The sequence below is a fragment of the Impatiens glandulifera genome, chromosome 8 (assembly GCF_907164915.1).
Source record: "Impatiens glandulifera chromosome 8, dImpGla2.1, whole genome shotgun sequence".
NCBI classification, from domain to species: Eukaryota; Viridiplantae; Streptophyta; class Magnoliopsida; order Ericales; family Balsaminaceae; genus Impatiens; species Impatiens glandulifera.
The window spans coordinates 1,709,740-1,734,849 of record NC_061869.1 but is presented as its reverse complement, the minus strand read 5'-3'; the positions used below and the strand labels follow the sequence as shown (position 1 = coordinate 1,734,849).

The following is a 25,110-nucleotide window of genomic DNA, read 5'->3' as shown; positions in this document are numbered from 1 at the left end:
TTAACATGTGGGGTTATGATAAAAAAAACAAAAACCCATATATGAATTGGTAATATAAGTTATTGGAAACATAAATGCAGAATGTGAGTGAATTAGAAGATAAATTTGTGAAATAAGAGCTTTAGAAGAAGGTGTGAATATTTTGGGAGTTTATCCTTGAATCCTGATCTGGGTTTGAAGAAAGAAAGACAAAGCGGGGACAACGGCGGTAAAGAAGCCCTTCATTGGGTCTTCAATGGGAGACACAAATCATATCTTGGTTCTTGGATTGATGCTATTAATACTCTTCATTCTTCATTCTTACTTCCCCAACACACTCACTCCATTAATATCACCAAATACCCCCTTTTTCCTTACCAACTTTCTTTCTTTTGGGAACCCCCAAAAAAGCTACCTTTTTTCTTTCTTCAATATCTCATATTCATGACTTGGTGTAATAAGTTGGCATGCCATTACCCAAACACAAATTTTACCATTCATTACTAGATCCAAAGTCTAAAGTCCATTTCTTTGAGTCTTTTAATAAATATAACCAATTAATTAATCATATTAATGAGATATGAGAGTTAATTTGCCCATTTGAGGAATATAATTTCTAAGATATTTCACATATATACTAGGTCCTACTAAGTAATTAATAAAATGTTATTAGATAAAAGATCAATAAAATTTTGTATAAAAAATATATTTTTTCTACTTTGTAATTATATGATCTGTTCTGACATGAGATCCATATATGTTATTCAACTTACTATATCGTGAAGTGTTTGTCGAAGGAGGACGGATTACGATAGGATTACACTTATTTTGTATGACCATGCACCGTGCTTAGTGATGACAACAGATGCCCTACTTGTCGAGTAGTGAAGTAATAATTCTCGAACTCAATTTTTATTTTACTACCCGACTCTGAACCCGACATGTAACTCTATTTGTATTCTCATTCACGATTCGATTGGTACCCGATCCCTGACGGGTTAACCCTTATCCGAATAAATATATATAAAATTGTAGAGGTTTGAAAATAAGAAATATAATTTTATTAAATCATTAATAAATTTAAAATTAACTGTATATAAAAAAAATTAAAAACATTACTTACTATATATATTTATGTTGTAGTGGTTGAAAAGTATAATAACTTTGTTTTTTATTATAATTGAAAAACAAGATAAGAGTAATATATATTGAAGATGAATAATGAGGAGAGAAATATAATATTTTGTTATTAAAAAATGTGAAAATAAATAATCATTCAAAATAAATATTTTTGTTATTAAAATAAATGTTATTAATGTAAGTATAGATAATAGACTAATAGTACAATAAATAATATTTATTTTTTAATGATGGTAAATCAGTGAAATGTGAAAAGTATCTTAAATATTATTAGAAAAACATATATAATTTTTTAATATTAAATAGTCTATATTTGGTTTAGCTTTTGCCCCTCCTTATTCTCGAACCCAATCAAGTAACTTTATCTTCTCGTCCCGAACTCTCATTCCCGACCTTGATTTAAAATACCCGACTTCAACTATTAAATGTTCACTTGTATTAGATATACGAATATTCATTGTCATCTTTAACCATGTATCACCCAAAAAAATCTAATGTAATTGATATGCCCCATTCCATATGCTATTCTTTCACGCCGAAAACTAAAGACAATGTACACTTTCCTTAAGTTGGATCCATCTCGTGCAGAAGAGACTTAATATTGAGATACAAGATTTTGATAATCCTAAGTTAAAAGTCTTTTGTATAGAGGATAATGTAATGTAAGGGCCAAAAACACTAACATAATTGAGAGTCTTGAATATGAAAAATACACAGTTTTAAGATATGATTAAAGTTTTTAATTATTTCATAATCGTCTCAACAATGAAACTATCTATATATAATTTTAAAAGGCCGAAATAACAAATTAGGGCTTTTTATTGGGGGCTAATTACAATTTAAGACCTCTTTTTTTGAACTTCACACTTTGGGGCTCATTATTAGAGTCAATTGTAATTTGGGACCTCTTCTTTCGAACCTCACAATTTGGGGCTCCTTATTGAGACCAATTACAATTTTGGACCTCTTCTTTCGAACCTCGCAAATTAGGGCTCCACATTGTCAGGTTTGTACAAAATGAGATTTTGTCTTAACGGATATGAATGTCCATAAAAAATGTATTACGTGACTTTTATGATTAAAAAATTAAACAGTGACATTTAATTCTAAATAATACTAACGTGGCCACGTAATATTTTTTTGACGAATGCCCATGTCCTTTAGGGCAAAACCCCATTTTGTATAAATTTAATAATGTGGAGTCTCAAATTGTGAAGCTCGAAATAAGAGGTCCCAAATTGAAATTGGCCTCAATAAGGAGCTCTAATTTGTGAGGTTTAAAGAGGTCCCAAATTAGGATTGATTTCCAATAAAAAGCCTTAAATTGCGAGGTTAAAAAGAAGATGTCCCAAATTGTAATTAGCCCCTAACAAGAAGCCCCAATTTATTATTTCAGACAATTTTAAAATTTAACATCATTATATGTCATAAAATAAATCTATAAACACCTATATTGCTAGGTAAAGCCTAATAAGTTCCTGGGCTTCTTCTTTTCAGGCAGCCCAAACTCTAAACCCAACACAAATTAAAACTTCAATTAACTTTAAAAAAAAAAGGCTGGATTTATTTTTTATTTTTATTACTAATTTTTAAATATTTAATTAAACTTCTCTGATTTTTTTGGCTTAGGACATCCCACAACAAAGGCAAGTTTGAAAAAAAAAAAAAGCTAGGTAGTTATGTTTTTAAATTGGTCTTATTATTTAAAAATAAATATCTTTATGTTCATCTATAACAAAAATACAATTTTATATTTATCTCATTTTTATAGCATATCATTTTATTTTATAAGAGGTTCATTTGTAATTAATTATAAGAAAAATATTTGTAAGAAAATGCTATTTTATTTGTAACTAAAGAAATAAGGTAATGCTTGTTTATTATGATAATAATATCATAATGAAGAGAAAATTGTCCTGTTTAGCTGAGTTTAGATAAAAAAAATAAATTAAATTTATTTAAAAACTAATTTTGTTTAATATCTTATTAATTTCGATGAAATAATGTTCTATTTTTTTAATTAGGTATATATTAACAAATTTAATAACATTTATTCATTTATTTCAATTTTCATTAATATTTTATTATTGTTTTTTTATAAGAAATTAATTTTAATTAAATTCAAATAAGAGTAATATAAAAAAATTAATTAATAAATAATACAAAATAATAGTTTATAAAATTAAAATCAATAATTAATAATCTAGAATCTAGATATTAAATTACATAAACCATTTACAGCAAGAAAACTCTCATCAGAAATAATTGATTATGCGATTTGTCGAGGAATCCAACAAATACGAACTCATTTGAGTTCATATCGATAACTATTATAGTAAAGCAAATCAAACAAACCAATAAAACAGTGCAATTAAAATAAAATTCATCCTATGTCAAATTTTCAATTAAAAATGGACTATATAAGTATATTGCTTAACTGATTATAGAAGTCAAATTAACTTTGTTTTTTTCAAGTTCAGATATTGCTATTTGTTTTTATATATATATAAATTTATGAAAAGGTTCATATTTAAAAAAGGCAAATAAGAAATAAACAAATATAAAACCATTAAAATAGATAATATAAAAAAATTAATCATTCACGCAACTTCCATTTCCCGTTCCACGCGGCTCTAGGATCTTCCTTCGCCTTCAGTCTCTCTTTTCAGTTTTCTTGATATCGAAGGAATCGATTTTTGTTCTTCAATCCTATTTTGATTTCCACTCTCCTGAATCACCATTGATTTCGTAAATTTTCTTTCAATAACTTCTCCGTTTTACCGCCAATGGAAGAAACCGATTTACACGATTTGTCCGATGACGCTGATTACGCTGCCTCTCAACAACACGTAAGCTATCATTCTCATATATCATAATCATGTATTCTCTCTCATTTATGTATGCACGTTCTATTCGTATTATCCTGATTTTGAACAAGTTTGTGTAATTCAACTGTTGCTCTGAGTTCTCTTTAGAAGATTGTCTTCTTGAACGTGTTATTAATCCTCGTCGTCATCGGTACAAACAAATTGTTCAAAAAATTTCAACGACGGCATTCTATTCTCTATTCCGTTTGTTGTTTATGCTAGAAAACCTATGCAATCATCTTTTGTCAATTAGTAATCTCGTGGAAAGTGCTCTAAAGAAATCTGGAAGTTCAATTTGTTGAACGTTTTCGTGTTATCCTGAATTTGAACAACCAAATTCTTATGGCGGTTGATATTGTTTAATTCAATTTGGATTTCTTAATAGGAAATTTAGTGTGATTGATTGATATGGTTATTGAATGACAGTTGACTGTAGGTGTTGTTTATGCAATATATTTTAGGTTACTGTGAATTTGTTGCGGAGCGTTAGCTCTAAGAGGAGCTCATCGAGTGAGTTAGATGGTGCTGAAGTTGTATATTTGAAGGATAACGTGACAATTCACCCAATACAATATGACACAGAAAGAATAAGTGGACGTTTGAAGTTAATTTTGCAAGGATCTTCGTTATTCTTGGTAAGTAATTCTACTCGAGTTAAAAATTGTATGTATACACGTACATATATGTGTGATCTAAGATGCTCTGGTTGATATTACTACCGAGCATATAAATGTACTCTGTTGACACTTGTAATTTATGACATTAAAATTTGATGATAGACATGGATTCCATACAAAGAGCTGACCCCAAATCAAAGGTTGAACGAAATTGGTATGAGTTATCTTCAATTTAATGTTTTTATTTGGGATTATAAGAGAACTATATCTGGATAATGAATTTTGCTAATATTACGCAGATAGGAATCTTTACACCATTCGTGAGGTTCCTTTCACAGATATCCGGTCAATACGTCGACACACTCCTACACTTGGGTGGCAATATGTAATTGTGGTTCTTTCAGCAGGTATTCTCTTAAATGCCGGTCACGTAGATTCAGTCCTTTTGACTCTCCTCATGTGCTGTTTCGTTTATATTTACAGTTAGAAAGTATGTTTTTGTATTATGTCCTTGTCATATGATATAATTCTTATGATTTATGTAAGAAAATGCATTTAAAGCACTTTCTAGTTTCTCCTTATATAATTTTTTGGAAAAACATATTAATAATGTCTTGAACACACGATCTTAATGTCTTGAACATTGTTCATTGAACAACCAATCTATCAGACAATGTTGAATTGGTTTGTGTGATTATAAAATCTATACTGACCATCTGCACAAATTTTTGCATGTTATGCTGATAAGATAGTTTTCACCTAAGCAATTCTAATAAGATTGTTTGCTTCTTATCAATGATTTTATTATGATGTAAACAGATCATTGATGATGAGATAATGTGAATTTTTCTGCTGTTATATGAAGTAATTGGGTTGTTTTAAGCTTGTGCAAATGAGATATAACATCAAAGAAGTTCCATGTTCTCTTATTTTAACGTGTTCATGTTACTACTGTAAAACTTCTACAGGATTAGCATATCCACCTCTCTATTTCTACAGTGGTGGAGTTAAAGAGTTCCTTGCTACCATTAAACAACATGTTTTCCTTGTGAGGTTAGTTATATGCTGATATCTTTTGCTTTGGGTAGTTTTCTTAGTGTGTTAAGGGCGAACTAAGTCCAAGAAAATAAACTTCTCTTGCTTTGAAGTTAATTTGAAGTGACTATTATGTTATAAATATTTCTTAAATCTGGGTGCTTGATCCTTGCGATCCTGAAAACATCTTAATTTACTCACAAGTAGTTGATTTTTGCTGATCATGTTCATTTGATTACTTTTGTTGGATAACCTTTTTGTCTCAATATCTTCCATATAATTATAACAGCTTGTTTAGTGATCTGCTTGAGTATATATTTTCACCTGATGACTGAATCAACACAGATTCTAACCATCTTCCAATCTGTGGTGTTGAGATATACTAGTTTGCAATGCCAGGAAGTCAATCAACCACACATTTTTTTAAAAGTTAGTAGGAATTAATTAGGGAATGTGCTATCTAGATTTATGCTTCTTTTTGCTAATTTGGTAGGACTCAACTATAGAAGATAATATTTTTCTTCGTGATACTGATATTGGGGCAGACCATGATAATGTTTACTTAACTTAAGTGATCATGAAGTATCTGCAAAGAGGAACAAACAGTAGCTAGGCAATTTAAGGTTCTTCGTGACACTAATGATTTTGATAGTTCGGCCAATTTCCATTTCCATCCGTATTTTATTTGCAGGAAAATAAATAAGTCTTGTCTGGAGAAATCCTCCAGGAGGAGATGTAAATAGTTTATGACCATATCAAGTAGTTTTTTTTGAGATAGCTAGACACAAAAAAATTACTTTATCTTTCATAATTCCAAGCTTTGCTTGATATTATGTTTGTCCCATTTCACTTTGTTTGGAGGGTTATCAATTATAACATCCATATGGAGACAATCTATTTTACATGTGTTAGTAGATCAGTCCTTCGATAGAATTTAACTATGAGAAACTGTCTTTTAGGTCTGCAGAAGATGCAAATGTTTTCGTTGTGAATGATCTTCGACATCCTTTACAGGTATACTCATAAAGCTTTTCGCGTGCCTTTTGGAATATGTTGCTATTATATTTTCTCTAATAATTGAGGTATATATATAATATTTTCTACCATGCTTGTATTTCTACTGCCTCTCCATTTCAAATATTACCAAGAAATTACTTATTGATTGATATTTTCCCTAGTTCATGGTATTGATATCTTCTTGACAGAGGACTATTTCTAAATTGGAATTGCCGGGGCCTGTTTCTATTGCTAACGGGCTTTCTTCACCTCGCTCAATTGGTGGGCCATACTCCAATGAAAATCAAGAGACCTTTGATGGAATTGCTAGGCAGAGACACAAGAGTCAGGATCCTGCTCGTGATATTTCAATAAATGTGTTGGAGAAATTCTCTATGGTTACCAAATTTGCTAGGGATACCACTACACATCTGTTCCGAGAATATAACGGAGATGGAATTGGTGCTAGAGAAAGGAGGAACCATAGTTCATCTTTTGATGATTTCCCCAATCCTGAAACATCCATTGATACGCATAAGGTTCCTCAAGAAACTCCTGAATCCTCCGATCCTCAGGAGGTAATTACCATTGTTTTTTGCTTCAATTTTCTTTTAGCATAAACTTTCATTCAGAGTTTTACTTGATACCGGCTCACAATATTTTCACAAAAATCTCCTTGTTTTGATTAGACTCTTCACTAGAATATTAAAATAAATCAGAAAATGGCATGAACTAAATAATATTATATAAATTCAAGGGATGATACTAGGTTAAATATCATAGCAATACTATATATATGGATTTTTCTTATTTATGGGTAAATATTAGCCTCTTATGGGTCAATTTTCTAATCTTTTATTGGAAATTTGCAGCACAATAAATGGACATTAATCTCGGGACAACCACGTCAGCCTCCTATGGGATCTGAAGAGGTTAGAATGCAATATCTTAGGCCTTGTTTGATGAACAAATAAATCATTTAAATCATTCAAATCATCAACCACTTCATCTCAAAAATCAACTAAATACTAAAATATCCTTACTTTATTTTTACTACATTTTAAAATATTAAATACAGAGTATATTTTCCAGAAAAAATGGTTTTATTTTCTTCCAAAATATCATTTAAAAAAAAAAAAGAAACTACATCAAATATGGGATGTTCTTATTTCCATAATTTAATCCTGGAATCTTACATATTGACATCAATAACTACTTTTTCCATATTTCATTGCAACTTTATCCGCCAATTTGTTTGTTCATGGCTTACAACTCATTCAATTCATAGACAGTTCAACTAGATTGCCTTTTGCTTTTTGTTGAAGAAATTTTGCTAGTAACTATAACTTCCAGAATGCAAAGATATAGAAGCATATGTGCTGTATCTTCTAGACGAACAACGATAAGTACATTTTTTCATCATTCTATACATGACCGCTATTTGCAGTGGTCTAGTTTCTTGGACTCTGAAGGTAGGATTGTGGATCCCGAAGCTTTAAGGAAGAGGATATTCTACGGAGGTGTTGACTCTAAATTAAGGAAGGAGGTTTGTATACTTCAAATGAGAAGACTAAATGAAAATGTGGTCTTTTAATATATAGTTAACTTCTATGATAACAATTCCAGGTCTGGCCATTCTTACTGGGATATCACGTGTTTGATTCAACTTACGCTGAGAGAGAATATCTTGTTTCAATGAAGAAATCCCAATATGAAACTATCAAAAACCAATGGCAGGTTTGTTTATGGATCAATTATCTTTGTCCACATTATAACTAGTTGTTTTGCATGCGTGAAGGGTTAATTTTTTTTTATGTATCTCTTCAGAGTATATCTTCTGAACAAGCAAAAAGATTTACAAAGTTTAGGGAGAGGAAAGGTCTAATTGAAAAAGATGTGGTATGCTGAAAGTTCCCTTTTATGTTTTAATTAAAAGGCGATGTTGTTGTAATGAATTGCTTCTTATGAAAACTGTTAATGGTAGGTAAGGACTGACAGAGCACTCACGTTCTATGACGGGGATGACAATCCGAATGTCAATAGTTTAAGTGACATTTTGCTGACTTACTCATTCTACAACTTTGACCTTGGTTATTGTCAGGTACACATGCTTCTCTTATGGTTTGTTCCAAGTAAATGAATTTTAATATTTGTTTAATCCTATTGCTCAATGATTTTCCCAAAACGTAAGGGTGTGGAATTAAACCCCTTAATTTCAATTCCTCTGTTTGTTAGACCATTTAAAATTAATACTTAGAATTGGAATTCTTCGGTATTCAAATCAATGTGATTTTATCATTCTCAATTTAACCCTTCCTAGGTCGGAATTGCAATTCCGATATTTATTTTTTTCTAACTTTTTCAAACAAAACATCTTAATTAATTTATCATTTAGAATAATGTTAACGTGACATGTATTTTTAGTGGGAATCAAACTCTAGACAAGACTCTGGTTAATTGAGCTACCCTAGCAGGCTGTGTCAAATTGATATCTTAATAACATGAATAATATTTATTCAAACATAGTATTGTAATTATTGAATTACAATTCTATAGTTTTCCAAACAAGAATTGAATTGTAATTCCAATTCTCGTCATTGAAACATATCCTAAGTGTATTTGTTGTACAAAATACTAAGAATATGATATTGGCCTCATCTAGCTAAAGATTATGTTGAGTTTGACCTGAAAATTTCTTTGGTAGCAATAAGTGAATCATCCTGTATACTTGCCATTATTGCTAATAACCGTGTTTGATGAAAAAAATGAATTTTTGGGGTTATAAAAAATAAATAAATGTTTTTAGTTGATGATTTTTTTATTGATAAAATGATTGATGAGATTATTTTGCCTAAATTTTCTAAAATAGTTGACATTTTAATGTCTATGTGCAGTAGACTTTTGTTAATCTTGATGTGAATATACTTGTTTTGCAGGGCATGAGTGATCTGCTTTCCCCTATATTGATGATAATGCAAGATGACTCTGAATCATTTTGGTGTTTTGTTGCACTAATGGAACGTCTTGGACCAAATTTTAACCGCGACCAAAATGGAATGCACTCTCAACTTTTTGCTTTATCAAAGGTAAACAAATATTTGAGAAAGTTTCTCTATTTTGTTTTCGTGTTAAAAATCTTGATTTATATTCCTCATGGTTGGTTTTAGGTGGTGGAGTTGTTAGACGGTCCATTACATAATTACTTCGCGCAGAAGGATTGCTTAAACTATTTCTTCTGCTTTCGCTGGCTCCTCATACAGTTTAAAAGGCAAGTATTATATATAATAACCCCATTCGGAAACATAATCTCTCGTAAACTGGGGTTTTATTTTATTCTCGACTGGTGCAGGGAATTTGAATTTGAAACTACGATGCTGCTTTGGGAGGTACTGTGGACACATTACTTGTCGGAACATTTTCATCTGTATGTTTGTGTTGCGGTCTTGAAGAAACACAGAGAGAAGATAATGTATGAAGAGAAGATGGATTTCGATACGCTGCTAAAGTTCATAAATGAATTGAGCGGAAACATTGACCTCGATTCAACACTAAAGGATGCAGAAGCTCTTTGCATTTGTGCTGGGGAAGATGGAGCCGCACTTATTCCTCCGGGCACTCCGCCTTCACTTCCAATTAAAGACGTTTCATTTTACGACCAAGATGAAGTATTGTAAACTTTAACAAATTACTGATAAAAATTCTGTATAGGGTTCAAATGGATACAGAACGTCGTTACAAAAGAATTATAATAAATAATGATAAGATCCCGCATATTTTGTAACCCCAATTAAAAATGTTTTTTTTAAATCCCAATGTTAACATAACACAATATACAAAACATAAATTAATAAATGATATATATATATTTGAAATAAAAAAATATTTTTGGGGAAACATACAAGAAAGAAGAGAGGTCAGTCAGAAAATGGGTGGGAATCCATGCATAGATGGATGAGTTTCCTTTGGTACTGACCAAAGTATTCTCCAACAGCAACAACTTCTTCCTTTTCAGGATCCAAACCTGGCAAAATGAATGATGAGGCTGTTGCGTTTTCTTCTGTCGGAGCTAAATTTGATACAAAGTCGGAATAGATTTCACGGCAAGCAAGTATGAACATAGCTGCCGTGTCTGGTTGCTGAGCATCACGAAGTGCGGATAACACATCTGCCAATGCACCAGCTTCAACATACAAGATCAATGCCCTGTATATTATATGTAGTGAATAATTAGGTTAGGTTTAGTAGATATGGCACAAATTATTAAATTAAATCTTGAAATTTGGAAACACTTTGCATCTGGACTAGATTGGGATGTAGACGAGAAAATGTGGATAAATTTCCTTTCTAAAATATTTTATCCGACTATTAATTTAGATGAAATAATGTTTCTTAAATACACGTATTCGCTGATTTTTTCTCGTTCAAACCCATATTCAACTCTAACTTCAGAAAGTGTTTTCAAATTGTCTCGTTCATTAGGGTAAAAACAACTTTATTTAAAGAGAGTAAAGAAATAAAAAGTATTTTGGTTGATAATTTGAATAGTAATCTCAACAAGGCCTAAGAGTAAGAGTGTAATATAAGGAACCTTTAAATTCATTCTAATTTTTTGCGGGGATTGGGAGATAGGAAAGGGGGAGAAGCCATACCGCCATATGTTATGCTCTGCGTGAAGTACATGAGCAGCCCATCTCTGAATCACCCTGCACAATCACAATGAATGCAAATTGAGTTACAAAGGTTCAATTATCGGAAAAAGATACACATGTATATACCTTATATAATCAGTTCCCGTCAAATATGTTGCAGCTAAGGTTGCAGCATCATCCCAGTACCCAGCATCTTGTAACTAGGAAATTAAGAAGGCATTTCAGTATTAACAGAAAATAAAGGTAGTTCATTAATTATAGCCACACGATAGTAACATTGTTTATTATTTAGGGCCAAGAGTATAGTGAGTTTTGAACTGTATAAAAATACAAATAACAGTAAACACGAGTAATCTACATCATAAAGTACATTAAGTTTGAAAAGGAAATTAAATGACAGTAATGTCACATTTACACATTAAAAAAAGAAGAAGCTATCAAATATTCTTCTAAATATGTACAATAATATCCTTTCCTTACTGATAAAAAATATTTTTCATTCAAAAGCTGATGTAACTAGTTAACTAATAGTCAAAATTATTCATGAAAATATAAGTTGTGTTATATTTTGATTTCAAATTTATAAAAAAATTACAAACTATTAATACTCGATAAGTAACACCAATATAATAAAAATATTATAATTATACTTGCTTACATATAGGCTAATGAACTATACCTGAGAACATGCTTCCTGGTACCTTCCAACAGCGCACAGAAGATGTGTTCCAGACATTGACCTGTCTGATCCGACCATATTGGCTGCAACAACCTAGTAATTGCAAGAATCGAAAATTGGTAGAACATCCAAATTCACTTGCAACAATAAATAGATAAACCCGCTTCAAACTAGTATTCACCTTAACTGCCAGTTCAAGCAGAGATCGAGACACTGCAGCTGAGAGAGCAACTGCACGTAGAGCATTTGGATAAAAATAAGAGCTCTCTGGATGAGTAGAAAGCAATAAACTGACTGCCATCTCAAAGTTCCCAACTGAAACAAGCCTGATCATAAAATACACGAGGTTTGAGTATTGCCCAATCAAACATAGGGAAATGAAGCAAGGTCTGAAGTAAATAGTGACTTCCCTTAATTATTTGGAAAATACGAGTCTATCTCGAAACAAATACTTTGTTACAATCACAATCTCGGAGGCAATCGACGACATAATATAACATGAAGTATTTGAGAAAAGGGGAGTGATTGCGGAATAATTTATTTTTATCATTTTTGATAGGGTGAACACCCATATCTGATAACTTGTAAGACTGACTAACTTAGATTATTATTTCCCACAGATTTTAATGCAATTTTCATTTAAAATAAAATAAACACCTAGAGGCAACAAGATAGTGTTAATAGAGGAACTAACTCGTGGACACGGTTTTGAATAGCTTCATCATCGGCCAATTTATCATGCCAAGATATACGTTCGTTAGCTCTTCCCAACAAGTCCTCCCGTCCAAAAGCCATCAAAGCTAGTTGGCCATCATTCTGATGACAAAACATTAGAGTCCATAAAAGTAAGAAAAATACAGGTTTAACTAAAAATTTCCCCAACATAGGAAATAAGATGCTTAAGAAAGATAATAATAGGTAAAATCCAAACAGTTGAAAAGGAATTTCTTACACATGGATCCCTCTTCCTTGTGAATGATGCAGATTTTCCCTTTAAGGTAATCAAATTAAGAAGAGATGTATCATCGAGTTCAGGTGTTGGAGCTGGTACTGATGATGCCTTTTGTGAAGACTTCTTAGCCAACTTATTCATCAAATGGTTAAGAGCATCATGTAGCTTAAACCAAAAAAGTGCTTCAGCACTATCTCCAAAAGTTGCAGCTGCAAAAGCAAATCTTGCGGTGCAGCCTTTTTCCACTATAGAAGAATAAATTCTTGCCTTCTCATCATCAAATAAACATCCTTTGCACATGTTAAATAACCAAATAAACATTAACTGCATACTTATGCTTAAAGTACATAGAAGTTAAGGAAATTCAAAATACCAACCTTCCTTCCTGTAAGGTTCAAGTACCTTCAGGAGCATTTCTGGAGCTGCGGAGTCGCCGATAGGAGATTGGTCAATCATGTAATCTCGAAGATCTGATATGGGAGGCATATCAGGAATCTGACTATGGCTACTGTGTAAGCCAGTACTAATAGTGTTGAACCAAGCTGGCTTGACACCCAATTGCAATATCATACGCAAAGCCTGAAATATGTAACACCAAAGAATCACCCTCTAGAGATATCATGGTCTAGACTTACATAAGGAAGATGGTCTCTCTCCATCTTTATTTCTTTTCTTTCTTTTTGAGTGCGCATTTGTGTAGGTGGGATTGATCAGTGAGTGAGTCCACTCCCCAAGGTTAGACGTCACAGTCCCATACAAATGTCAGTTTTCCCAGTTTATTGGTTGCTTTCTAACTTCCTATGAGATTTGGAACGGGTATTCAACATGTCAAAAGTGATACTTTTAGATGATTTTTTTGTAAATCTTACTCCTTCTCATGAGATTAAGGATCTCAAGAGTCCAGAAAAATGAAATGTATCTAGTACTGATTCGACTCAAAACAGGAAGATAGAGTTTACCAATGCATGTGGTGTCGGAAGCAATACAGGACAACACAAGGGGGTCGGACGGTATCTCTCCTTCAAAGATTTTGATTGGGTTCCACCACCAGGCCTATTCTCAGTTCTGCATGGTAGGAAAATTCACAAAAATAAAGTAGGTTGCTGAAAAGAATACCCATATCAAACATTTAATGCAATTATGATTTCAATGTGGTAAAAAAATTATATATTTGTCTTCACAAATACTTTCATGATTTTATCCTCCTTTTAAAGGTGATACTACCTCTTGTACTCTTCAAGTACAGAAGGGAACCATCAAATCTCATAGGTTTTACTAACAGAGGAAAACTGGCCATTACATCAAAATGAGAGTACCAACAAAGTCTAATATATAGTAAAACCCTACATGTTGGAACCTAAAACAGTGAGGTCAAAAATGTGAGGATGAAACTGCCAAAAGGTCAAGAGAAAGAGATAAATTCCAAGTCTACGACCCGTTCCTTAGAATTTGTATATTAGAACCAACAAAGACCCTATAAAATTTGAGACAACATTCACTCAAAAGGTTTGATGACTGCTTCCTACCAGTAGCAATTTCGTAATTTTAAGGAAAATATCTTTTTTTTTTAATTTAGGAAGCTAGCACGACCCCTCACACTCATGACCCCCACTTCAACTTAAAGCGTTCTTAGTGGGAATTGAACTCGTGACATTTGATCTCTTAGGCACAACTCTTACCACTTGAACTACCCTAATGGGTTAATGTTAAAGAAAATATGTTAAGACTGGAGAAATAGAAGTGTGAAAAACGGGCATTTCTACAAAGTCAATTATGTTTCAAATTGCTTGAATTTTTTTTTCAATCAAGGAGAAAGACAGGATGTGATATGTACCAAACAAACAGAGTCGTGCATTTAGTATTTGCAAATACAAAGAAAATGGAAATTAAAGCTAGTTAAAGTGCATACATATTAATCTCGAACATGCGAAAGCTGCTGTCAGCTCCAGCAATACATAAAACAAGGGGATCGTTCTTGTCCATTCGTAAGGGCAACCAGTCAAGTTCCAGCACAAGGGTTCCTGGAAATTGAGGTTGCAAAAGGGAATTTGACAAGGGATCGGGTGAATCCTGCATTCAGTTAGATATTGAGAGTTTAAACTTAAATTAAGGACCTCCATATAATCTGTGCAAATTCAAACTAGGTTTATAGATAATTTTAAATTATATTATTGAATTATATGCTTTTATCTTCTTAGATAAGCCCTTTTATTTCAATAACTATCTTTAGGATTTAGGTGATATATCATATCCCTAACAGGAGCTTGTATATATGGGACAATACACAATAATAATATCAATCTCTTTGCTAACATTTGGATTACTCGAAAAGGAACGTTTCTTTATTTTTCCTAAACATGTCAAGTAACTATTTCCTATTCATGGTGGTAAGTAATCCAATTATTTATGGGCCCTACCCTTAAGTGTAATCAACAATTAACTGGGAAAAAGAGCAACTTATATTACATTGAGTAAAACATGCAATGATAACATAAATAAACAACATAAATTTTGAAGACTGGTGATAAAGCTTGCTCACAAGATCAAAAACGGAAAATGTATTGTCATAAAAGAGCACAGCAATGCGGCCGCGACTACGATCTCCAGGGACAACGGGTGAGAATTTGATTCTCCTAATTCCATCTCTATGAGTATTGAATGATGAAGATTGTCCAGTAGTCACATCCCACCATCGTATGCTTCCTGCTCTGTCTCCCATAACCTACAATACAAAGATGTCACCAACAAATATAAAGAATTCCTAAAGTTTCCTCATGATTTGGCAGACAAGATACATACTACATGAGGGATACGGTATGCCATGGCGGTAATCAATCCCTCTGTTGTAACAAATGAAGAAGCAGGCCATTTTGGTCTGCAAACACACATTAAAGAATTTCAGGTACTTGTACAATTTATAATAAATCGTGAATTCCCCAGAAAGAAAAGCAAAGACTTTAATGCACATTGACAAGTGAATAAAGATGTACCCAGAAAGAAAAGCAAAGACTTTAATGCACATTGACAAGTGAATAAAGATGTATTCAACTAAATTGGATACAAATGAGTAGTAATTCATCAGTAACACACATATCCATGATATATCCACTTGTTTCAAACTTCCACATTTATATCTTTGTTTACTTAACTTGCAAACAGACGCACTTATGAATGGTCAAACCAGCTTAATAATGTCAAATAGTATAAGAAGAAAAAACACAAAAATCTAAGTACAACATTAAATAATTAGAGAGGCATAGCTAGCTTTGGTTGGCTGAACTTAAAATAATGGCTCCAAGAAGTGCCTAAATGTATTTCTTCCCGTTCTATTATATTTTTTTCCGTAGAAAAAATACAGTTCTCACTAACTTTCCAATTAAATCAGTAATTTTTCCATCAAATAATCTGAAGGACAACTTTTCTGGAAATTTACAGAGTAACAGACCTAGGCCTAGCTTTCTTTTTAATTTTGTTAAGTTCCTGGAAAGTATCTTTTAGTGGTGAAAGCTTAAGCTTCTTCTTACAAATTAAAGGCAAATACATGGATCAATGCAGTCTACAGGAACTAGGACAAATCTGTTGCCATTATATTTATAAACTACACTCGATCTGTTTTCATGACCATAATCATTACAACATTGACCGTGGTACATGTATAATAGAAGCATAACATGCAACAATTGAAGGTAATTATTAATATTCCTGCATGAAAGATAAAAATACACACCAAATCTTTTGCATGTTTCAACTAAATATCTCAGCAGCAAACAAGCAATCATATTAGTAATCATTATATTACTTCAGCAAGAGATACTAAACTCTTTGATATGTAATGAAGAGTGCCGATATTAACACCTTATCACAGTTCGATACCTGAAATCTCGTATCTTTCGACCCTGGACCTCAAATACTCCAAGTGCACCGTTTACTAAAGCAAATGCAAAAGTCTCTGAAAATGTTTCCTGGGCTCCATCTGAACTCAAATCATCTAAAAGATATAAACATCGAGCCATTTAAGGGACTATTCATGAAAAGCTCCAAAGTGCATGAAAGTTAAGTAGAACTGAATTAATGAGCCACAATACTAAAATTCCATGAAGTACACGCATAACTTACTAGAACCAGTGGAAGAAGCTTCCTTTGGGGAAGACACTTCAGTTGGAGCTGCTACTGTTTGATTTGTGGATTTTAATGGCCATTGCCTGGTTGGTCCGCTTTGAGTTGGACGGGGAACTGTTGGCAAAGTCCACTCTAATACAGTGAAAGGAAGAGCTAATGATCTAAGCTACAAGCAACAATGAGAGACAATGAACAACTATGTGAAACTGTAATGGAAAAGAACTGGGAAGCATAAATTCACAAAAGTTAATCCGTAAAAGAATCAATTGACTTCTTGAAATGGTTATAAAAAATATATATATTAGAAACATATTGTCCTACTACATTAGCCAAAAAAGAAACTAACATCCTAAAAAAATCAGAAAAAACATCTTCCAGGGAGAATGTCATATATACCACTTTAACAACTCCATAGCTGCACAGATAAATTAGTTAAAGATATTTATTTTGTATCAGAAAGTTATCTCAAATATCTAGATGCTATTTTGAAAGGAAGATCTTCAAAAGAACATAAAAACAGCAAAACCAACTATATTATTTTGAGTAGTAAGAGGGGCGCAAATCAAATCATGCTGTTAACATTAAAGCCAATAGTTATATTTTTCACTCGGACATTATTTTATCTATGGAAAAAAAAGAAATCTTGGGCCAAGCAGGGGAGGTTTCATTAAATTGAAACAGTTGTGTGTTTGTAGAGTAGGACATATAACTTTTTGTTTGAAGTACAACTGTAATTGCTGTGACCAAAATTGGACCTCACATGCAGTTCTGTAGGCCCCACCCACCACCATCACAAAAGGAAAAAAGAAGCCAAAATCCCATGTCTCGCAGATTATTGGCAACTAATAGTTACTGCAGCACCATACAGTTAACTGGATAGGAAAAGCCTCATTGTATGTTGCAGAGAGGCATGTAAAAGCTTGTGAAAGTTTTGGAAACAAAGGCCGTGAAGAACAAGGATGAACCTCATACATAGTTCTGCTACAACCCCCACATTTCAAGCCAGAAGAAAAGATCTAAAATTCCCATGAGTATATCACATAACAAGCAGAGGCCAAACCCTAAATGCTAAGCTTGTGAATATATGGGATAAAGAGTCATTGTAGATGGGACTATGACCGCTGTAACCTTCTTTAAGTGCCATGGAAGGGAGACTCAAAGTGTCGTATCTATTTCAGATTGGATATGACAGAGCTACAGGGAAGAGGGAGTGAGAGAATATTAGATTTACCCATCCTACATGTATGATCAATAATATTCCATTATCTTTCTGATTGCTTCTAATCCAATCATCTCAGAGGAAAACACATCCTTGGTGGATAGTGGAATAATATTCCATTATCTTTCTGATTGCTTCTAATCCAATCATCTCAGAGGAAAACACATCCTTGGTGGATAGTAAAGAAGGAAAATACAAGTACTGTAGAGTGAAAAAACTCATCTACAAACTTCACTAGTTCCATATAAACGTGATATTCACGTTTACAGTGGATCAATGAAAAGAGACTCACTTTCAAAAATAAAATGAGAAATAATTCCTTTCATTCATGAATAATATTGGCATCTGAAAATCGGTAAAGCAACAGCATAAAAACCTAGAAATATTCATATTTCAAGTCCCAAAACAATGAAAAGGTCTGTCCAACATAAAAGTTTCTGATCTAAGCTACCAAAAGGAAGCAATTGATGCCATCAACAGGATTATAAATTGAAAAATAGAAAGTTATCATGTCTGTATTTACCTTTACAAGGAGATTTAAGATGGTAATTCTATTTTATCAAATGAAGCAGCATTTACATAGAAAAGTATGTGACAATAATCCAAACTGATCAATGATAGAGAGATGAGAACATTCATGTGTTGGAAGAGTAAGTAGAATAGCCAACTTACCATTACAGGAGTCTTTGTCATAATCCAGACTTCTACAGGTGCATCACGGAACAGAATAAGAAGGTACCTACAGATTTAATTAAAAATAAATTAGTTCTATTGCATTCTGCCAACAAAACAAATAGATATATCTCCTGAAAGCATAAACAATATAAAGATATTTCAATTTCTTGCAAAGTCGAGCACTATTACAACAAATTGCATTTATAATGTTTTTGACAAAGCAACAACTAAAGCCTCGTCCCAAATATAGAGCTGTTTGAAAAATACAACTGCTCTTACACATGATATTAAAGAAAGGAGTTTAGCAAGTGTTACTGGGTACAATTTCATAAAGGAAACAACTCCACTCATTCAACAGTCTTTCTATAACCACTTTGTACTGCAATGAAGGGTCTTAGGATGACATCAACTTAACAAAGATCATTAAGAACCCACTACATTGCATATACTTAACTACATATATGAAAGTGGTACCAAGCTCCTTTAGACTATCATACCCTTACATTACCTACAATATACTTATGAGTATTTGTTTCTATTGCTAATTCCAAAGCATAAAATGAAAAGGCAGGTAAATTTTCCTCCTTGATCTTGGAAAACTTTCTAGAATGTCAACCCTGAACCGCTCTCATTTCTCAGATCTCCCTTCTGAGGATTCATTTATTGTGGTTCTTGAGTTGCAAATCATAATGTACATATTATAGTAAATGCTTAGGATGAAAGTTCAAATCACCCATTGAATTTGTACCAGAAGCTCAAATCGCACAATAATCATTTATTGGTGCCAATTCATCCATCAAAATTGAATAATAAGCTCATGTAGGCCATTCCGTGAAATTAAAGTCAACATGATAAAGGGAATTTAAAGCCATTAGCATACTCCTCTCCAGTTAATGCCAGAAGCACATTAATGGCATTGGGTGTCCCTTCACACCATTGAAATCTCATGTAGTATCTTTCATTTTCAGTCAAATTCACTAAGCAAATTAAAGCGGATGTATAGCACGTGAGCCTTGGTGCAAGTTCAATGGCTATTCCAACTTTTGTTCAGATAAATGTGCAAAATGATAATTAATCTCAGAGGTTTATGACATTTCATTTAGTCTCAGATATCTAATTTTTTCCATAGAAACTGGTTCTAGAAGATGCCTCCTCCAGTATATAACTAATCAACTACAGAAACATAAGAGATGTGAGTGCAAGTGCAGAACCTTCCAGATGATGAAGTTCTTAAAGCTCTAATTGGTGTTCGTTCTGGCTTCTGGAAAACACGAAACGGTTTATTGATGCCACTTCGAAGACAGGTCACAACAAGCTTATTTGTAAAGCCACCTGTTCTTTCATTCCCCTGAATCAAAGAGTTGAAACTTTAGGTGGCTAAAAAGAATAAAAATGAAGAGCAATCAACAGTTCATAATCAGAAGAACATTGTCCAGGGAAAGCTTTTCACTATTATCAACAGAGTAGGATCGTTTGTTGGGAGTGAAAAAATAGTATAATACAAACAACTTAAGCTGATGAAGTTATTTACCTCAATGTACGAGAATGAAACTAGTTTAGAATTCCCAAGCCATCTTAATCCCCTAACAGTTGTACTATGAACTGCAAAGCTTGCGGCAACAGCATTAGCAGAGACATCAATCACATCAATAACACCGCTTTGAGTTCCCAGGGCAACTAGAGGAACCGCAACAGCAGGATCATTGCCACCACCTTCATGTAAATATCTCATTCGTTATTAATAGACCAAAAAGACTTTAATAGTTCAAAAATACCAAATATATTGGCACATCATCTTACGGCCCAAAGTAGCAGTTAGAGATGGAGATGGTACAGCTAGTATAGTCACTGTGGATGAAAGAAGGCTGAGCTGTCCAGATAAGCTAATCTGCACCAATTAATATTTGCCTTATTAAGCAAGACAACTAAGAGAATTCTGTAGGCAATCTACCATATAATGTACAATCTCAAAAACAATTGCCAACTTGGAAGCAGGCTCAACAATGATCATCGAAGACCAACTATGATCATTTGATACCAGTTATGACATAAAAAGTTGGTCCAGACTGAGGACCATTTATTCCTTAGACATCCTTCCAATACTAAACCAGTTTTTGTTATTCTCTTAAGAAGCTTCCTTCTAACCTAGCCTTGTTCAGATGCAAGGTTTTCAGTTTGATTCCCTTCAGAGATCTACAACACAATGCAATTGAAGAAACAATTACTATTTTCTTGGGCAAACATTCCCTAAAATCAATTTATATCATTTGCCAAAGGGAATTGTTTACTACATTTTGTGCTAAATTATGATATACCATTCTCCAAAGGCTTCGAGTCAAATCACTGGAAAAAAATATAAAATTTCCACCCTGATTTCTCAATGCAGATTGATTGCTACTATAGGACACTGAACTCACTCAACAAAGTCCTTCCAAAAGTCTTCCTATTAAACATTTTTTTATGGTGGATCATCTTGACATAGACTACAACTGTTAATCAGATACCTTAACATTACATCTTACCTTATGTTCAGACACTCTCTCTAGCAATATTTTAGAGTTTAGCTAATGTCCCAACACTTCCATAACTGTTACAAGTTTGAGTTATAAGGAACACCAGCAAAAGGAGAATTCCATGAAGTAACAATTACACAGATTTTGCCAAACTACCTTGAATGACATTTCTTCTAGTCTGACAGTGAAGCTCTGTGAGGCGGTGGAAATAGGATTCAGATTATTTTGTGACTTAGACGTATCTATTGCAAGTTGATCACCAGACAAAACAATACTGTTCAGTTTTTTCTCTAGGACTGGCACTACATCGCTATCATCATCAGCAGCTGAAGATGTATTCTTCTTAGCATCATAAGGTCCTTGGGCAGTCAGAATCCAGTTCCATATTTTTCCATCGTCCGTTATGCATAGCAATCGTGTCTTAGAAGTGAGGAGAGATTCATCATCGAAGTTGAGAGGAGAGTCAAAATCCCCATCGACGGAACCAAGAAAATAATCAGAGTTTAGTTTCACAATATTATGGAAGGTAGAATCTATTTGAGAGAGTGCCACCACAAGAATAGATGGAGAAGGGACGGGTGTTCCAATTGACGGCACCAGTTCTTCCATTGTACACATTATCTGCACCTGTCCATCTCTGTTATTGCAATCAAGGTTATTAGTCAGGCCCCTTTTCTTTTCAGCTTAACGGTGTGTTTGACACCAAAAAGCATTCTGAGTTAGCTACTACCATTAATGCAAAAACAAACTTATCCATTGCATGCAAAAAAAAGGAAACAAGCATTAATTTGTGTAGAATGACAAAGAATATAAAACTTAAAGTTGTGATGGATAGGCTGACCACAAATACAATGGTGTTTTTTCATATATATATTTATTTTCATCGATCCGATGAAATGCAGAAATCGTGGACACATATTTCTGTGAGCATCATCCTCTAAGAACTTCAATGGTGTTTTTCAATCAATATTTTTATTTCCATCGATCAGATGAAATGCAGAAACCTGTACATATATTTCTGTGAGCATCATTCTGTTGGAACTTGAAAACTGGAACTTCCTATTCTTATCAGCATAAGTAATATCGGGTATAGAACTCGTAAATATTATTGTGTTTGGAGCTGAAATTTGTTAGGAAGGTAGCCTAAGAGCCTATCCTAAGTGATATCGATTTTTATCAGTTCTTAAAAACTGTATTCAGTAGATTGACAAGAACTTCATTTTATGGCATTTAGGGTTGTTTGTCATAGCAAGACAATAAAAATTTCAATTCAGCTATTATCGTTGCTTACTCTTTTCTTCTCCAAGTACTAAGTTTCCCATCAAGATGTACACAATAGAGCAATTCAAGATTCGGATCTGGGACAACGTCGAGGAATTTCGCAAAGCTTCGTGGCAGTGATGCCACAGCTAATGCCGTCTGATACTGCAAATCAAACACCACCAGCTCCCTTGGAAAAGTTATGAAGAGAATGTTCCGCCAATGCGGCGAAAATGCAAACCTCACAAGATAGGTAGGTAATACAGCAAGAGCCGGAGACGTTGAAATTGATATTCCATTACCACTAACAGCTGCAGCTTCAAGCTTCTGCAATTCCGAATAATCTGTATTCACTTTAATTTCCTTAAGTACAACATCATTCTCTGTCTGGCCTAGAACCACAATTGACAATAAGAATCCCTTGAGACCTAAAGCGCAGAAATGGCGGGAATCAAATGGATCTAATCGAATGCATGAGAATAATTCCGGCGATGCGTCATACTTGAAGAAGCATCGACCGGTTGAGACGTCATAGAGAGAAAGAAATGAAGGACCAGATAAGGCAGCGATAATCCATGAGTCATGTCTATCCTGTATCCAACAGATGTCCTGGATTCCCGCCTTAGAATTTTCAGATTCGAGGAAGAGTATAGGAGTTCTCTTACGGAGATCCAATAGTGCAATGCGTCCTTGCCGATCGCCTGCGGCGAGGATGAGATGAGAAGTAGATGATGGATCATGAGAAAGAATGTCTCGACGGAGAGATTGAGGAGACCAGCGGACGGAGGTTACGTAGGGGGAAAGAGATGAAGATGAAGATGACGAACTGCTGCTGCTACTGGTACTGGTACTGTTGATGCCAGATGGAGGAGGAAGAGGAAGGACGGAAACTAGTTGCATTGATCGGGAATCTACGACGGCAACGCTGCAGCCGGTGGCGTAAGCGAGTAGACCGGAGAAACTGAGATCGGCTGCTCCGCCGTTGGATCGCGACGGTGGACCAGGGAGCATTCCATCCCAGGTTTCTTTAGGCGATCTCTCCATTGAAGTAACTGTGTATGAATTGAATTGTATGTGATTCAAAGGAAGTCAAAATTGATTCATTGATACGTGAAGGGAGACAGGTATAGTCGGTTTCATCATTTTGCTGGGAAGAGTTCTTCTAGTAGTCTACTTTGAGTCTATGCTTTAGACAAGGCCGAAGAAGAAGGATGTAAGGACTCGGGTCAATTTCTTCTCTTCTAAATTTTGGACTGAATTTTAGGATAAGTGATTTGCTCAATGGGCTTGACTTGGGCTTTATTCAGTTATGGCCCCTCAACCAATATATAATACATAAAATATAAAATTTTATTTTCCATTATGTATCACCTCAAAAATAATGAAGAGAGAAGAAAAAACCTACATGTTTTTGTGAGTGTGGTACAAAGTGAAACATAAATTTTGAAACAAAAAAATCTCATTTATATTTATTTATAGTTTATCTAAACTTGACATAATTGACGGACTCAACTTGATTTAATTAATATTGCATCTCTTTATTTTAGATTAAAATAATATTAATACAAAATAACAATTAAGTTAAATACAAATTCGATTAAAAAAGTTTACAAAAGAAAACGAGTGAGTAGATAAGAAATGACAAACACGAAACTCTAAAAAAAATATCGCAAGTTACAATTTGAGTCATTTCAGGTTTACTCAATTTTGACTAATTTGTTAATTAAGTTTAAATGGATCCATCTAATTTCGATCCAAAGAAAACAAAATAAATGACAGTAATCAGATTTTTTTGTCGGATCGTATTTTCGTGTCATCGACCCTAATTTAAAATATTAGTATTGAATATGATTTGAACTAAATTTTTTTGAAAATACTTTTTTATAATAATATTTTAATGTATACCTTAATTATATATATATATATATATATATATATATATATATATATATATATATATATATATATATATATATATATATATATTACTGATAGGGGAAGAGGGAATATTAAAGAAATAACATGTAACCACGTCATTATGTAGAAAATGATAAAATGTGAGGAGAGAGAGAAAATTTATTATTTTTTTAGCGTAAATTGTGCCACGACCTCATTTCTTCTCAAATTTTTCTCTCAAATTCTCTCTCCTAATTAATATTAGATAGTCAAGTTAATATTAAATTTAGATAAAATTTAGATATTTTGTTGTTAAAAAGAATAATGTATATTAAAAATAAAAATAAAATCATATAAGTATAAAGACAAAGTATGACATGAAAATAATAAATAAATAAAAACAATACTTAATAAAATGAAAAAAAGATTAATGTATATTAAAAATAAAAATAAAATCATATAAGTATAAAGACAAAGTATGACATGAAAATAATAAATAAGAAAAAACAATACT

General features: G+C 33.1%; 2 protein-coding genes across 4 annotated transcripts; one reads left to right on the top strand and one right to left on the bottom strand.

Moving 5' to 3' along the window:
• The first annotated feature begins 3,727 nt into the window (after nt 1–3,727).
• Nucleotides 3,728–10,427, top strand: LOC124911150 (TBC1 domain family member 15-like). The gene is made up of 15 exons (XM_047451595.1): nt 3,728–3,968; nt 4,448–4,621; nt 4,766–4,817; nt 4,903–5,010; nt 5,572–5,656; nt 6,598–6,652; nt 6,844–7,212; nt 7,507–7,566; nt 8,082–8,180; nt 8,261–8,371; nt 8,462–8,533; nt 8,619–8,735; nt 9,571–9,720; nt 9,802–9,902; nt 9,984–10,427. Exons 1-15 carry the CDS (start codon nt 3,906–3,908, stop codon nt 10,306–10,308), a joined length of 1,941 nt encoding a protein of 646 aa, XP_047307551.1. The 5' UTR covers nt 3,728–3,905; the 3' UTR covers nt 10,309–10,427.
• LOC124911149 (WD repeat-containing protein 11-like) lies at nt 10,406–23,883 on the bottom strand. Of its 3 annotated transcripts, none has more exons than XM_047451592.1 (20): nt 22,732–23,883; nt 21,597–22,077; nt 20,728–20,815; nt 20,459–20,640; nt 20,139–20,275; nt 18,925–18,991; nt 17,031–17,199; nt 16,788–16,902; nt 15,714–15,789; nt 15,454–15,636; nt 14,824–14,984; nt 13,874–13,979; nt 13,292–13,493; nt 12,915–13,204; nt 12,657–12,778; nt 12,144–12,288; nt 11,963–12,055; nt 11,410–11,483; nt 11,284–11,337; nt 10,406–10,837 (listed from the first exon to the last, which is right to left on the bottom strand). In XM_047451592.1, exons 1-20 carry the CDS (start codon nt 23,742–23,744, stop codon nt 10,549–10,551), a joined length of 4,047 nt encoding a protein of 1,348 aa, XP_047307548.1. In that variant the 5' UTR covers nt 23,745–23,883; the 3' UTR covers nt 10,406–10,548. The 3 variants fall into 3 exon arrangements, with proteins under 3 accessions (XP_047307548.1, XP_047307549.1, XP_047307550.1); XM_047451593.1 differs by having other exon boundaries at nt 16,788–16,887; XM_047451594.1 differs by lacking the exon at nt 18,925–18,991 and having other exon boundaries at nt 17,031–17,194.
• Between the last annotated feature and the right edge of the window lie 1,227 nt (nt 23,884–25,110).

Bases quoted from the DNA above. Each gene is read 5' to 3' on its own strand.
- LOC124911150 (XM_047451595.1), top strand. From the start codon at position 3,906: ATGGAAGAAACCGATTTACACGATTTGTCCGATGACGCTGATTACGCT. The intron at 8,181-8,260 runs GTTTGTATACTT...TAACAATTCCAG, and splicing joins ACTCTAAATTAAGGAAGGAG to GTCTGGCCATTCTTACTGGG. The intron at 9,903-9,983 runs GCAAGTATTATA...CGACTGGTGCAG, and splicing joins CTCCTCATACAGTTTAAAAG to GGAATTTGAATTTGAAACTA.
- LOC124911149 (XM_047451592.1), bottom strand. From the start codon at position 23,744: ATGGAGAGATCGCCTAAAGAAACCTGGGATGGAATGCTCCCTGGTCCA. The intron at 15,637-15,713 runs GTATGTATCTTG...TTTGTATTGTAG, and splicing joins CATACCGTATCCCTCATGTA to GTTATGGGAGACAGAGCAGG. The intron at 12,056-12,143 runs GTGAATACTAGT...TGCAATTACTAG, and splicing joins TGCTTGAACTGGCAGTTAAG to GTTGTTGCAGCCAATATGGT.